Genomic DNA, 15708 nt, shown 5'->3' with positions numbered 1-15708 from the left:
AAGTCATCACTTCTGAATCATTTCTAAATATACTACTATGTACTCGGCTTTGAGGTACACCCATTGGCTCGTTGTCAAAATGATAAGAACCTACCACAGCGAGGTTCAGACCCCTTCCAAGAAAGGCACACTAAAAAATTCTCCTATATTTCCAGAACCTCCCAGATTTGAGGATTATAACTACCATGGCAGGACCACTTAGCACACAACTAAAATCCATAATCACAGGCCTAATGGGTAATCGTAGTAATGTAAAATGTGAGAGCGGCCATATGTGCACAACTTTTCTGATCATCGAAAGCTCTTTGAGATAACTCCTTTCTATAAGCAGAGCTATTCACAAATACATGCTTTTTACACTCTCCCAGAAAATGAACAAAAACTTTATATTACTATCATTTTATTCCCCACTAAGTAAACAGATGGAAAGATACAGACTGGGGGTTGTACAAGAAAGTACAATGAAACAGGAGTTAGGAGGTTCTCACTAGCCAAGTGAGCAGATTCAGATAAGAGGATTTCTGAGATTCCTTTTACCCCCATTATTATTTTGCCCTATTCCCCCAAAGAAGTGCCAAGCTTGAAATGTCTTCAGATTCCTAACCCAAGTTCTACGCAAATATCACATTTATCTTACATATCCACTCATCAGCTTACGAATATCCCTCACAACTGCCCCAAAGCATGCTCATTTCCTTATATGCCAGGTGTCTTTTTTAACTCTGTATTCAGGAGGCCTCTCTCATCCTCTCTTCTGTCCAAGACAACCCTATCCACTCATGCCCTCTACTCTTAACCCATAAGGCAGGGAGGGACAAAAAAATCTCAAATGTTCTGTTTTGCACCATAGCATCTGCTATGAATGTGGAACCATCTGTTGCCCACTTTGCCATGGGAAGGATGGTGCAGGCATCAGACGTGGAGTGTCACAGGTCGCACAAGAGAATTATGTTCTTCTTGGGGCTGACACACCCAGGCATATGCTCCACAGTCACCATGGCTAATGCTACCCTCCCCCCATCAAAGAGTTTATTTATTTCCTCACAGAGAATGTGACCTCTAAATTCTCACAAAGGGTCAGGCCCATTTTTTAAAAACTTACATTTGCCTGAATATCAGTTTCTAAATTCTCTAATCCTGGGTTGTATCTAGAACTAACATCTGTCACTAACACACTTGAGACTTCACCAGTCACTATCTCTGGGCCTCTCAGTTTTTGTGTCTATAAAACAAAAAGGTTGAGCTCAGTGATCTCTGAGGCTCCCTTGCACTGTAACACTCCAAAATTCTGTAATTTTAAGCCAACTCAAAGTCAGTGAACACAAGTTCCTTCACATCTATGGTATATTAAGACTCTTAATGCCAAGGACAAAAGAATCTGCTGCAGACAAAAAGGTCTCTCTGTGTTGAGCAAGAATACAGTCAGTTTCTTGAAGATCCAAATTAGATTAAGATCCCTAATCTTGTTAACATATGCCCTCAAGGTAATACTCTAGTGAAGAGTTTGGGGCTAGATATTCATTGTTTGTGTGTCCTGTGCATTATAGGATATTACACAGCATCTGAGGCCTCTACCCACTAGAGGACAGCCCCAGTTGGCAACTGGGGTTGTACCCTGCCCCCAGTTGGGACAACCAAAAATGTTTCCAGACACTGGCCAATAACCCCTGGGGAGCAAATCACCCCCACTCCACCGGCCTCCATTCAGAACCACAGCTGTTGTGTATACCAGGGCTTTATAATAAAGCACATCACTTAAAAGTTGTTTTTGTTTCAAATAGATGACATTTACACAGTTAATAAGTAAAGTACATCAAGATCTAACAGTAAGATTTATAAAGCACATGTATTCCACTTGGAAGATGTACAAAACCACTGTCTTTCCAAGTTATTCATAGAACCAACCGCCTTTCTGCCAAGGGTTGAGAATTAGCATACAAAGTCATAACCTCAACTGCTCTTTAAAAGTATTTAAAAGCAATCACGTTTTCACAGCAAGTCCTCTGGTGCACTCCAGAATCAACCCCTGCATACAGTACAGACCTCAAAATAGGGCTTTGAAGAAAACAGCAAAATCCAGTGGTGGGTTTAATCACTTCAGCTTTTTCTTCCCTCTCTTGTGCAAAAGCCAGTAAATAAAATATTCCTGAAAAGGTTGCTAAAGAGTTCCAGCTTTGGTCTGGTGTTCTTTAAGATTGGAGGTAGCAAGCTCTTAGGCGAATTTCCCAGGTATCTTTTCCTCCCTCACTTCAAATGGGGATCCAAGAGACACCCCCTAAAGTCAGTCCTCAGCCCAAAAGAACAGCATCTGACAGTTGCATGAAACAGATTGAAGCCTGCAAACTGAAATTATGACTACTCCTAGCCAAACATCTCATTTTCTCATTTGTGAAAAAGGCTGGGATTTGCAAACCTCTGGGTCTCAGGAGGTGAAGGCTACCCTAGTCAACTAAGAGCAAAAGATCTATTCCCCCTCACTTTAAAAGGAACCCCAGTTATAAACGTTTTGGGGACTTTACAGAGTTTCTCAAGTACATATAATGTTTAAATTTCCACATTAAATATGTAAAACGAAAACAATAAAATAAAACACAAAACCTTTTAAATAACTTAAGCCCAGGATATGAAAAGGGAATCGTGAATAGACACAACTGTTACTTTTCAAAGAACCTTAGCTCTTTATTCAAACAAATATTTACACAATTGAGGGCAATGGTACCAGGGATGTAGCCATTCTATTAAAATAGTGGGCGACTCTAAAGGTTTATTTATCCCAAATCCAACTACTCTGTTGCTATCCTACCAGGAACCAAGAATTCAAGAGCTCTCAGGGCAAAAGTTTAACTAACACTCTGAAACTGTGAACTTCATTTAGACCTCTCCCAGCTGAACTCAGATGTTAGTATCTCGGAGACATATCTCAAACGCCTAAATTAAGCCAAACTAGGAAGCTTAAAGTTACACGTCCAATACTTGAAAATAAATGTCTGTAATTAATACATTCATACAATGAAGGGAAATGTGGCTGACATATATTTACACTAAAAGCACGCCACATTTTTATGCCTCTTCTTCTAGTTCCACTCCCAGCTGCGTCTGGCTGTGACTAGCTGTGCATTCTAGAATTCTTGAGAGCTTCTTTAGAGCAGCAGAAGGAAGACTTCTAGGGATGAGGGCAGGGCCAGGCCAGAGGATTTCCAGCCCCGGGCAAGTCTACCGACATAAAAGGCTGAGGGCGCAGTTCCCGCTTTTACATGAGAAAGGTAGATGGGTAGCAGGTTCGACTTCCGAAGCTCTTTCAAACAGGAAACCCCAAGTCTGGAAGCGACAGCCTGTCAGCCTTTTAATTTCCTGGCGGTGGCGGGAGTTAGCCAGGTCCTCGGCGCTTTAACAAGTGATGACTGCTAGAGCTAAGTTATTCACTGTACCGGCAAACATTTCAGCTGCGCCTCGGCCGTGCCGGGCGCGGGTGAAACAGGGGTTCGAAACATTCTCTACTTCCAGCCGCTATCTCTAGGGGTGCGGAGACCGCCCCACCATCAATTGGGGGGCACCCAAGGCCAAATAGGAATTTGAGTCTCTGGGCGGTTCAAACTAGTGAGCCCCACTCTTGAAACAAAGTGAGCCAGGAGGGCAGCTAGCTAGATATTTGGGGGAGGGGGTCTTTTCTGAATTCCGCGCCCATACCGTCCAGCAGCGGACTCTCTTTCCTCCGCCCACGGCGACAAAGCAGCTCTAGCCCCAAGATCCCGACCCCTCTCTCCTTGGGTATTCCAGACTTCCCGGCAAAAGTTGCCTCCGGCTCCCCCAAATCCCGCCCGTTTCCTACAACCGTTCTGTGAGCTGCTCTTCCACCCCGCCACTCCCTCCCCAGGATCCTCTCAACCGAGGTCCACCCATTCTTGGGGTTCGGGGCCCCAGAGGCTGCTCAGCCCGGGCTCTGCTAACCCCAGCCCAGGCTTTTGTCCCTGCAGCCTACAAGAGAAGCAAGAAACTCTGCGTCCCCGGCACCCACTCACCGTCTCATCTTCCCTCCGCGCCGCCGCTCTCCGCCGGCCCCAGCGGCCTTCGCCTGGCCCTCGCCCCGCCTCCCTCCCACCCTCCCTCCGGCCCCGGACCCCGGCCCCGCCGCAGCCCCAGCCGCAGCCGCCCGGTCACTCTGGACGCGCGGTGCGCAGCCAGCGCGCCCCCCCTGGCCCCGGCGGCCACTGCCTCCTCTCCGCCCACAACCCTCGGCCGCGCAAACGGGCGGCGACCAACTCGGCGGCGGGGGAGGCAGCGCCCGGGGGATGCGGCCCGGACGCGCGGAGCCTGCGCGGCCCCTTCCACCCCACCGGCCGCCGCCTGCTCCTCACCTGGCGCGTCGGCGCGGCCGGGTCCCCAGGGCGAGGGAGGGAAGGCGCGCTGCTGGCACCCAGCCGCCGGGTGCGGTCCCCCTCGGGCCGCGGTGGTGGGCTCCGCGCGGCTCGGTCCTGTGCCCCGGCCCCCTTCGTAACCACCGCGGCGGGCACCGAGGGACTCGGAGCAGTGAAGTTGCCAGGCAGTTTGCAGTTGGGGCTTTTACTGCTGCAGCAGGGGTCTGGCTGGTCGCCCCATCACGGGCCGCCAGCTCCTCGGAGCCGCGTTTACAGCCGCGTGGTAGAAACCTTGTGGCAGGCTTTCCTAATGAGCTGGAAGAGGGCGGGTGGGTACACGTCCTCGAGCGACGATTTCCTCGCCCGACGGTGAGGTTTCTACTGGGAAACTCCAGGTGACCGCACCTCCTCCCGACAGTTCGCCCGCGGGCAGGTACCTGATGCGTCAGAAAAGCAGTTTTGCAAAATTGTTGGGGAACGGCCTCAGCGGGGGATTTTAAACTAACTTGAACTGATTTCCTTTCAGTTACTTCTCTTGAAAGTTTCTATATTTTCCAACGTGTTTTTCTCGTTGCTGCAACCAATGAAAACAATGCTGATGTGAACGGCGGGTGTTTCCACGGAAAGGGACCAACTGGACCCAGGGCGGCCTCAGTCGATCTACGCACGAATGAGTGTGAGTGAACCTCTTCCAAGTTCTGGGTGAATCTCTGGGCTTACAAAAGGGCAGGTCGTCGGCCCTCGCGGAACTCACAACAGCAAGAAAGAGCACAATAAAGTGCAGACTAATTTATGATCACTATGGCTTTGGTTGCCCAAGTCGTTTTAGCTCCTAGCAACAATGTCATTAACAGTATAGTGACAGTGATAGCTGATGTTCAGGATGGTTAATAAGCTTCCGGATAATGTATACAAAGTCCCTGACACCACGAGTGGCACTCAGTAGGCACTCAACAAATAGCTTATTTATAATGCACTTTTCATTTGTGCAAGTAAAAGTCTGACTTCTAATTTATAGGAAAGGCTCACCTATGAACTGCTTGGTGTTTTATAGGAATTAGTTTCCCCTGTCTTGGCTCTTTTCCCCACAGAAACATACAGGAATCAATCCAACACTTAAATGCTCCAGCAGTTTCCCCGATTGGATCATCCCATCGCCATAAAATCATGTTATTTCTCCCATCTTAAAAACCAAAAACTCTCTCTTGAATCCACTTACCCCTCCAGCCACTTGCCCCTTTTTTTCTGCTCAGCCACAGCAAAACTCCTTTAGAGTTGTTAAGAAAAGCTGTCTCCAAGTTTTCTCTACTCATTTATTCCAATTGGGCTTTTGCTTCTACTCTGTCCCCCAGAACTCCTCCTGTCAAGGTCAAACTCCTAAACTGGACATTTTCTCAGGGCTCATCTCACTCGAACTATCAGCAGAAATCAATGGTGGAACACTTTTTCCTCCTGGAAAACTTTTATTTGGACTTCCACAACTTTTTCATGTTTTTTTTTTTTTTCCTGCTCCATTGCTTGCTCCTTCTCAGTCTTCTTTGGGAAAAAGATTGCTTGCTGGTCCCTTCTCTTCTCCCAGTGTCTGAGCAGTAGAGTCCGCAGAGTTCGGACTTTGGATCTCTTGTCTATCTACACTCACACCCTTGGTGATCTCACGACACTAAAGATCACATATGTGGTAATAACTCCCCAATTTTAACTCCAGCCTGACCATCTCTTCTTGAACTGCAGGCTCCAGGCTATTGCCCAGTTAGATGCCTACTAGGCTACTCCCACATAACATTTCTGACGCTGAAATCCTGAAATTCCTCCTTCTGTCTTCCAGTCACCCTGTGCCAAATGAAGTTTTCCTCATATCAGGCCAAAAAGCTTGGTGTCATCCTTGACTTTTCTGTTTCTCTCACATTTCAAATCCAATCCATCAGAAAAAATTTTTTCAGCTCTACTTTTAAAATAAATCCAAAATTCAACTACTTAACCACCTCCACTGTTAATTAACACCCTAATTTACCATCACATCTTGACTTTATCCTTGCCCTGTTTCTACTTTTGTCCCCATGAAGGAAGTTTTCAACACACTGCCAGAGAGATCGGTTTTAAACATTGAGACAACTCATATCACTCCTCTGCTCAAAACCCTGCAATGGTCCCCGTCTCAATCAGGGCTAAAGCCAAAGGCTATAGAACAGCCCAGAAGGACAATACGTGATGTGCCATTCTTTGATTTAAGCTCCTGCTTCTTTCACTTCACTCACTTAGCTGCTGCCATAATGGCCTCCTCAATATTCCCGGATTAGAGTCCCAGACAGTATGCTTCCATCCCAGGGCCTTTGTGCTAGCTGTACTCTCTGCCTGGAATTCCTCCCCCACCCCAAGTACCAGTATAGCTTTACTCTCTCACTTCCTTTAAGACACTGCTCAAACGTCACCATGTTCCTCAGGTCTACCCTGACCACTCTACTTAAAATTTAAAAGGCGTTCCACATACTAGTGAGCTTTCTTTATTATATTTAATGACAGAATGATCACCTTCTATCATATTATAAAATGTATTTTTCTATTGTGCTTATTATCTGACTCTCCTTACTAGAATGTAAGTTCTGTGCAGGCAGGGATTTTTGTCTGCTCTCTCCAGTGCTCCTAAAACGATGCCTGGCATGTAGTTGGTGCTCAAAAATGAATGACTTTGACCCAAAGCACTATGGGTGCAAACATTTCCTGGCCTGGAACAATACCAGCAAGACTCCTGACTAGACAGACATCTCAGAGACAGTCGTTCTCCCTCTAAGGTTCTGAGGAGAATGTTTACCAACACAGCACACCTAGAATGGCCATAGTTAGGGTGACAATATTCATATCTAAGAAAATATAGCTAACAGTTATTGAGAGCAATAGTTACTGTATGTGCCAGGTGTTCGTCCAAATATACTACAGTCTTAATTAGTTTAATCCTTATAACAACACTTTGAGGTCAGTACTGTTACTACTTCCATTTTATAGGTGAAAAGGGTGAGGCACAGAGAAGTAAATGGTCACTCAGCTAGTAAGTCTGTAGAGGCAGAATTGGACACAGGGCAGCCTGGTTCTAGAGTTCATGCTCTTCAATACTCCCCTCCACCTCTTCTCTAGATAGGAATGATATCAGAGAAAACATCTGTATAATGAGTAATTCCAAATCACTAGACCAAAAAAAAAAGATCCTCATTGACCTTCCTTCACCGTCTTGTTTTATTTGTTGACATCTCTGTCTCTTTCACTATAGCCAAGCTCCTTGAAGGCTAGAGGGGTCATTTTATTCACATTTGCATGAACCACACTCCAAGACTTGATGCATGGAAGGGGCTCAAAGAGTATTCATTTAATGTGATTTTTTAAAGTGACTAAACTCAGCAAAACATCTCACTTCCAATGAGTTAGTATGGTTTTCAATAGTTTTCATAATGCCACAGCAACCTGAAGATAGAAGAGATCAACAAGGTACAAGGGTTATATTAAATGTGAAAAGCAGACCCCAACATCTTAAAATGTATAGAAGGCGCTCAAAATTTAACACCTATTATTATTGCAATAATTGTTATTACCAGAATTTTTTTATAGTTACGATGGTGTTTTTTTAAATAGAAAGAAAAAATAAAAAGACTTGAGCTCTTTCCTTCTACTTTTTCCATTTCCTGGGTTCTTTAAAACAAAGTCACCTATTTAATCACAGATCCAGCCACACCTACCTCTGTCTGCCATTCCCTGTTGTCCACCAGGGATATTGTGTTGTAAACTACACAGCAGAACTTCCTTCCCTGTTCCCTTCTCTAGGATCTGTAGTGGTTACAGTACCTGATGGTACTTTTCTTTAGCCACCCCTCTCAGCTAAGGAAAGGTGAAGTGTTGCACACAGTAATATAATGAATTATTTATGGATTATTTTATTTGGAATTAGTTTTCCAAATGGCTGGTTGGACTTGATTAGCTCATGTCCTGAATCTGTACATCTTTTCCTCTCTCTGCAGTAATAACCTAAAAAATCTTTGAAGCTGTTAACCTGGTCATTCTCAACTCCAGTCCAATTTGTGGAACAACTGTTTATACTAAAGTTATCTTTAATATTATGCCTATAAAAAGAATCAAGAAGTTTTTATTTGTAGAGTGCAGTGGAAAGATCATTGATTTTGGAGTCAGGGAGATCCGGGTTTAAACCCTGACTCAGCCCCTTTACCAGTCAGGTAATTTGAGTGTGTTATTTACCTTCACTGAGAACCATACTTCTATTCTGGAAAATGGGACTGATAACACCCAACCCATATGTTTATGAATTAATGTGATAATGTAGGCATCACTCTTTGCACAGGAGATAGCACCCAGGGATTACTCAAAGTGTAGTTTCTTTTTTTTTTTTTATTCTTTTCTTTTTTAATGGAAATAGTATATATTTAAGGTAAACAACATGAGTATTTTATGGACATACACGTAATGAAATGATTGTAACAGTCAAGCTAATTAACATACCTTCTCACAGTTATCTTTTTTGTGTGTATAATGAGAACACCTGATATCTGCTCTCACCAAATTTCCAGTATTCAACACAGTATCGTCATGCTGTCATATTAGATCTCTAGACCTATTTATCCTTTAACTGCGACTTTGTACCCTTTGACAAACATCATCCCATCCCCCACCCCCAGCCCTGCCTCCTTGCCCCTGGTAACCACCTTTCCACACCTACCTTCTATGTGTTGTAATCCACTTTTTTAGGTTCCACATGTAAGTGAAATCATGCAGTTTTTTTCTTTCTGTGCCTGGCTTTCACTTAGCATAACGTCCTCATCAAACAAGTAGTTTCCAACCACACTTGCCTTTTTCTGGAACTGTTATTAATGACATCAACCATTGTGTTGTACTGCCTTATAGACGTTGAGTTCCACTTCATAAACTCCTTTTAGAATTTAGCGCTAGGGACTTCCCTGGTGGTGCAGTGGTTAAGAATCCGCCTGCCAATGCGGGGAACACGGGCTCGAGCCCTGGTCCAGGAAGATCCCATATGCCACGGAGCAGCTAAGCCTGGGAGCCACAACTACTGAGCCCGTGTGCTGCAACTACTGAAGTCCGCGCACCTAGAGCCCGTGCTCTGCAACCAGAGAAGCCACTGCAATGAGAAGCCTGTGCACCTCAACGAAGGGTAGCCCCCGTTTGACGCAACTAGAGAAAGTCTGCGCAACAACAAAGACCCAACATAGCCAAAAATAAAAATATATATATAATAAAATTTTAAAAGTTAAAAAAAAAAAAGAATTTAGTGCTAGAATAAATTTTCTCTCTCAAAAAAGTCCAAGTACTTTCATTTCTTAGAAAAGGTATCTTCATCTATTTTCACATTGGATTTGCAATCATTGTTAAGGAAAACTGTGTAAACCAATATTTACCTTTGTATCCTGTTTGTAAGGAAGCAGAGTGTCAAATTTACTATTAAATTATTGTACTATTATAAATTATAATTTTTAATATATAGTAGCACAATTTAATGTACTATATCATAATGTATAATGTAATATAATTGTACTACTATAAATTAAGTTATTAAATTATTGTACTAAAGATTTTTGCTTCCTACTCTTTTTTTATGCCTTCAATGCATTCTTATTCCAATAATCTTATTGGGTACTTGGATTTTACTCTGTGTTCTCATATATATATATATATATATATATATATATATTCAAGTATATTAAGTATAAATGACACATTAACTCATCAAATTAACACCAGAAAATTAATCAAAATTAAAGTGGAAATTTATCCCCATGTGCTTCCTTATGTTCAAACTATTATAAGACTGGCTCTCTAATTATGAGAATAATTTAAATACATTTGGAACATCTGATTAATTTCTGCATCTGTCTTCAATTTTTTCTGTGAGCTTGTATTGGAATCAGGCAGGAAAAGGATGCTCTGTGTGTGTGTGTGTGTGTGTGTGTGTGTGTGTGTGTGTGTGTGTATCCCCTTTAGATTAACCTATCCCAGCTGTGTTTATCTGGTTTACTTTTCTAATCATCTGAGAACCCTGAGTTGGTCTACTTTTCCTGCATGGCAGATTTAAAACAAGGAGTTTTCTTTGTAGCTTATCTGCTCATCACAGAAAAAAACAATGCTCTATCAGTGGTAATCCTTGATATTGCTGGGAACTCAGTTTCTCTTCTCTGTTGATCCTGTTCAATTTTTCTTTCATCTGACTTTCACCATCCCTCCAGTAATCTCATACCTTGAATTCAAGTTCCCCCATAATATAATATAACATAATATACTGTACTATAATTTATGTATTTATTTTGGAGCCATGTTTTACAGGGATAAGTGTTTGACGTGCCAGATATATACAGACTTCAATGCACTAGAGACTTCTGACAACTCAGAGCAGCGGCCAAGATTCAGATCATGGGCATGTTAAACACAGAGGCAGATTTACTAAGCATCTACTCTGTTCCACACAATATGCCTGGATTGGTGGGAAGTGGAGATAAAACAAGACATTTACTGTGTGTCTATACATAAGGAATTTACTGCCTAGCATATAACTAATGTGATCATGTAATACAAAATCTAAAGAAAATGATACAAAGGAGTTCAGAGAAGGAGTATCTCTGCCCAATGAGTCTATCAGGGAAGACAACGTGTGTGGCCTTCATATTGAAAGAACAGCCTCCCAGCAGAGGAGACAACATGCACAAAGCAGCTGGGCGGTAAAGGCAGGTTAGGGAAGTAGTGAGTAATGCAGCCTGCCTGAACCTACAGTACATGGAGGGAGGCTTGGGAGATAAGATCGAGGGAGCTGGGGGGGGACTTGGGGGGAGGGAAGGGATGGGGCCTTGAATTTTAGATTTTATGTCTAATACCATTTTAATTATGTCATTTCCTTGCTCTAAACTTGCACTGGCTCCTCCTTGCTTGACAAATACAGGAAGAGCCAGTGGCTATGTGGGAAGTGGAAACTGATTATATAGGAGTAGGATGAAAGAGAAAGATGAGCTCCAGCCACAGAATTCAAACACTCCAATAAAGTGGTCCAGATTCTGTTTCCTAATATGTTAAACAAAGCTATCAGTCCAAGAAAAAGCTGCTCAATTGAATTTTCACTAAGGACCAGTTAAAATACTGAATTTCTGCCCACTCCTGACTGCCATCCATTTTTTAATCTTTGGATGACTCCATAGTTACAGATCCTGAGTTCTCACAGAAATAAGTACGAAACAGGTAACTTTTGACTATTATGGTCAAGTGTTGAACTGGAAATTCAGTGACTTAATATTCCAGTGAACCAGTTGTGTCACCAGGGACTTAGTGCTACTTGCTTGACCTTTTTATTTATTTATTTTTTAATATCATTATTGGAGTATAATTGCTTTACAATGTTGTGTTAATTTCTGCTGTACAACAAAGTGAATCAGCTATATGTATACATATACCCCTATATCCCCTTCCTCTTGAACCTCCCTCCCACCCTCCTTATCCCACCCCTCTAGGTCATCACAAAGCACCTAGCTGATCTCCCTGTGCTATGCAGCTGCTTCCCACTAGCCATCCATTTTACATTTGGTAGTGTGTATATGTCAATGCTACTCTCTCACTTCGTCCCAGCTTCCTCTTCCTCCCCTGTGTCCTCAAGTCTGTTCTCTACATCTGCATCTTTATTCCTGCCCTGACACTAGGTTCATCAGTACTGTTTTTTTAGATTCCGTATATGTGCGTTAGCATCCAGTATTTGATTTTCTCTTTCTGACTTACTTCACTCTGTATGACAGACTCTAGGTGCATCCACCTCACTACAAATAACTCAATTTCGTTTCTTTTTATGGCTAATATTCCATTGTATATATGTGCCACATCTTCTTTATCCATCTGTGCTTGACCTTCTTAAATATTTCACATTATGGGGGTAATTTCTCTCAGGGGAGTTGTTAAGAGAGCTAGTAAAACATTATTACATACCACCCATCTCTGACTAGATATTTAGCATCAGTGCTCAAAGAGTTCTAAGTGGTTGTTTGAAGCATTTATTTCTGAGATACAGATAGTGATGCTTATGACTGGTACAGTTCTTCTAGACTCATTTGAATGTCTGGCTATTCACAAGAACTAGGCATTTCTATGAGTTACAAATATGCCTAAAGAAGGTAATCGAAATTCATTTACTGGGTTTCTCAAATGGGAACAAAAAGAAATTCTATTCAAAAGGTTCTTCTCTTATTGTTCGTCTCAAGAGGTTGATCTCCAAAGTATAAGTGTTATATTTATAAGGTTGACATAAGAATCTCCAGAAATTTAATGTGGGTAGATAGATACACTATACCTTTAATGTTAATATTAAAAGTTAGCTTTATAGAAGGTCTATCAACCCAAGAACTCACAAGAGGGAAGTTACAGGTATTGAAATGAATTTGCTAGTCAAGAAGGCAAATACGGATATGATTAAAGAGTGCATTTCCTTCCCTCTCTCCCACCCCTGCTTGCAGAACTTTCTGTAGCTCTCCCACTGGTTCCTCTCCAAAAAGCCCTGATAAGGTCTGAGGACCCCAACAGCTGGAGTGCTGGTGGAGGGAAATCACCTACATGCTCTTCATTCCTCTGGTCTGTTGAGCATTGATAGGCAATGTTATCAAGACAAGCCCTGATGTGGTTTATTGGTTTCCTGTCTCACAAGCTAGTTTTGTCCTTCATCCTATCTGGCTCCTGAGTTAATCGAAGTGATGATCCAGATGGGGAATTCCTTACACAGACAATTTTGAAGGATCCATATGGGTGGAGGGCAACATTACTTCTAATGGATAATTCACTGGTAGTTAGTCTCCAAAAGAAAATTTTATCTCTCATGGGCTATTAGCATCCATGTTAAATTCCCTATGATTCTGTAAATAGTTGAATGCTTTGATCCTATTGGAAATATCAATCCCTTGTTTTCCATTCGAACTGCTCCCACCTTCAGTACAAGAAAGGACAGAATGAGGTACAGGGCAGTTGCTGAGGGATTACTCAGTATTTGAAGCTCGCACTTATGGCAGGGATGTGACGGCCGGGGATGACAGGAGTAAGCAGACATTGGAATGATAAGCTTCTAAATCAAGGCTCTGTTCTCAACAACACAAATTAAAATTTGTAATTATTTTATTTGTCTTTTTTTCTCCCCTCATTCCCTCACCTCCCCCACCCCTATAATTCTAAGCTTTGTGAGGGCAAGGAACTTCTACATTGTTTACCATTATATGCCCAGCGCCTCCCCCAGTACTTCATACGTGACAGATACCATAAATTATTTGTTGAATAATTACATAAATTTGTCTTGAATACTGAAAATCTAATTTTATCACTTCAACGCTTAAGAATTCTTCAGTGACTTCTCCAAGACGTGAGATAAAATAAATCCAGAATCCTTGTTTTAGCATTAAACAAATAAACAAAAAAGTAAGTCATCTGGTTACTCCAGGTTTTTTTCCTAACTAGTAGTTCACTGTTTCCTCTGCCCTCTCCCTGCAAGGAGGGGACATTTCAATCATCATAAACGACTTGCAGTTATTCACAAGTGTCATATTCGTTCACCTCTTTCCTCATAACCAGCAATAGTAAGTGCAGGAATCACACATTCCAGAAAGCTTTTCCTAACTCCACACCGGTCTTGGTTAGGAGCTAAAGTACTTCATGTTATTGGATTGCAAATTTCCTGTTTTATCATCTATCTCTGCTCAAGACATAAACTCCCTCAGGTTAGAGGGCTGTGATGGTTAATTTTATAGCAACTCGGCTAGGCTGTGGTGCCCAGTTTTTTAGTAGAACACCAGACTAGATGTTGCTGTGAAGGTGTTTCTAGATATGATTAGCATTTAAATCAATGGACTTTGAGTAAAGCAAATTACCCTTCATAACATGACTGGGCCTCATCCAATAGTTGAGACCTTAAGAGCAAAGATAGAGGTTTCCCAAAGAAGAAGGAATTCTCAAGATTTTAACATAGAAACACTACATCACTTTCCAGCGTGCCCCCCGGAACCTGTGTTCAAGACTACAGCATCAGATCTTGCCTGAATTGCCAGCCTTCGGGCCTGCCCTGCAGATTTCAGCCCTGCCAGCCCCCACTATGTAAGACAAGTCTTTAACCCACCCTCTCACTCTCTCTCTTTCTCTCTGTCTGTCTATCTCTACCTCTATCTCTAGCACTCTCTCTCTGTCTCTCTATTATATAAAATATAAATATATATATATGTATTTCTCTATATACATACACATCTCTTGTTGGTTCTGTTTCTCTGGAGAACCTTCACTAACCCAGGAGCTTTCTATTTTGACTCCTGTGTCTAAAATGTAGCACAATAAGTAAATGAAAAATTAAATCTAGCTTGATATCACCCTCCCTTACTAGAAGAAGACTTTGCAGTGCAGAGGTGATCAGCTAATCCTGGTGAGGTCAACTAAACCAGGTCCGGAGCACATCCCTGAGCACCCCCTCCCCGTCGCCTGGTAACCTGATCATCTGATGCATATTAAAAAATAATGAGGAAAATACACACTTTATGAATCTATTTATTTTGTTGATGCTGGGGAACACATTACAAAGATTACAACCAGCACTGTGAGCCCTGTGAATTGGAGAGCTACTGAGTTGGAGCCTCATCCCCGACCCTGCAAGGAGACAGCAGGATCAGCAGCTCTTCTAGAGCACCTAAAACTTCATGCCTTTCTCTCTGCATCCCATCCCACCCCTTTTTGTGTGCATCTTGGTCTTTGAATGACTTATGAGTCACTGGAAAAGACCTCTCCACATCAGCTGCTTTGGCCTGCCTGTCACTCAGCATCTGGTCCAAACAAAACCTCAGCACGTGTTCAGTGGGGTAAGTAAGCGCATGATCAAAGCTCCAGGCTAGAATTGACAGCCTCAGCCTATCTTCCGGGTGTTTGCTGGACTCCTGGGTTTATACTGGGAAATGCCAGGTCATTCCCAATATGCATCACAGAGAGTAGGTACTCATAAATATTTACTGAAAACCTCTGAGGATGAAGTGCACACAAAGGGAGATCTCACGACATGTTGCCCGTCACCAGCTCTGTCCTCCTTGGGCTCCTCTCTCTGGGCATTATCCTCCTCCATCAGGATCTTCTGCTGAATCTCAAAGGAGAAACTGGGATCGATGCCAGCCTGTGCTCAGCAAGAAAAGAGAGATACCATGAGTGGGAAGCTGGAAGCTGAGGTGACCTCTGAAAGCTGAAGGTCAGCAGAGCTAACATCTGGGAAACACTAACTGCTGTTGAAATTGAAAAACAGATATCCTGGGTCATCCTATATTCCCACTGCTGACTATCCTTCAGGATGACAGAACTT

General features: G+C 42.7%; 1 protein-coding gene and 1 pseudogene across 6 annotated transcripts in view; one reads left to right on the top strand and one right to left on the bottom strand.

Moving 5' to 3' along the window:
• The window catches only part of PHLDB2 (pleckstrin homology like domain family B member 2), a 232468-nt gene that overhangs the window by 119287 nt on the left and 97473 nt on the right, over positions 1 to 15708 (bottom strand). For 2 of the 6 annotated variants that reach the window (XM_061194159.1, XM_061194163.1), the window contains exon 2: positions 15369 to 15525. In XM_061194159.1, coding sequence (XP_061050142.1) covers positions 15369 to 15477 — 109 coding nt within the window. In that variant the 5' untranslated portion in view covers positions 15478 to 15525. Of the gene's footprint in view, positions 1 to 4019; positions 4093 to 4355; positions 4561 to 15368; positions 15526 to 15708 lie in introns of those variants that run through there. The other 4 variants (XM_061194160.1, XM_061194162.1, XM_061194164.1 and 1 more) reach the window with 4 other exon arrangements.
• Positions 3170 to 9788, top strand: LOC133093761 (protein enabled homolog; annotated as a pseudogene).

The sequence above is a fragment of the Eubalaena glacialis genome, chromosome 6 (assembly GCF_028564815.1).
Source record: "Eubalaena glacialis isolate mEubGla1 chromosome 6, mEubGla1.1.hap2.+ XY, whole genome shotgun sequence".
NCBI classification, from domain to species: domain Eukaryota; kingdom Metazoa; phylum Chordata; class Mammalia; order Artiodactyla; family Balaenidae; genus Eubalaena; species Eubalaena glacialis.
This window is presented reverse-complemented; position numbering and strand designations above follow the sequence as displayed.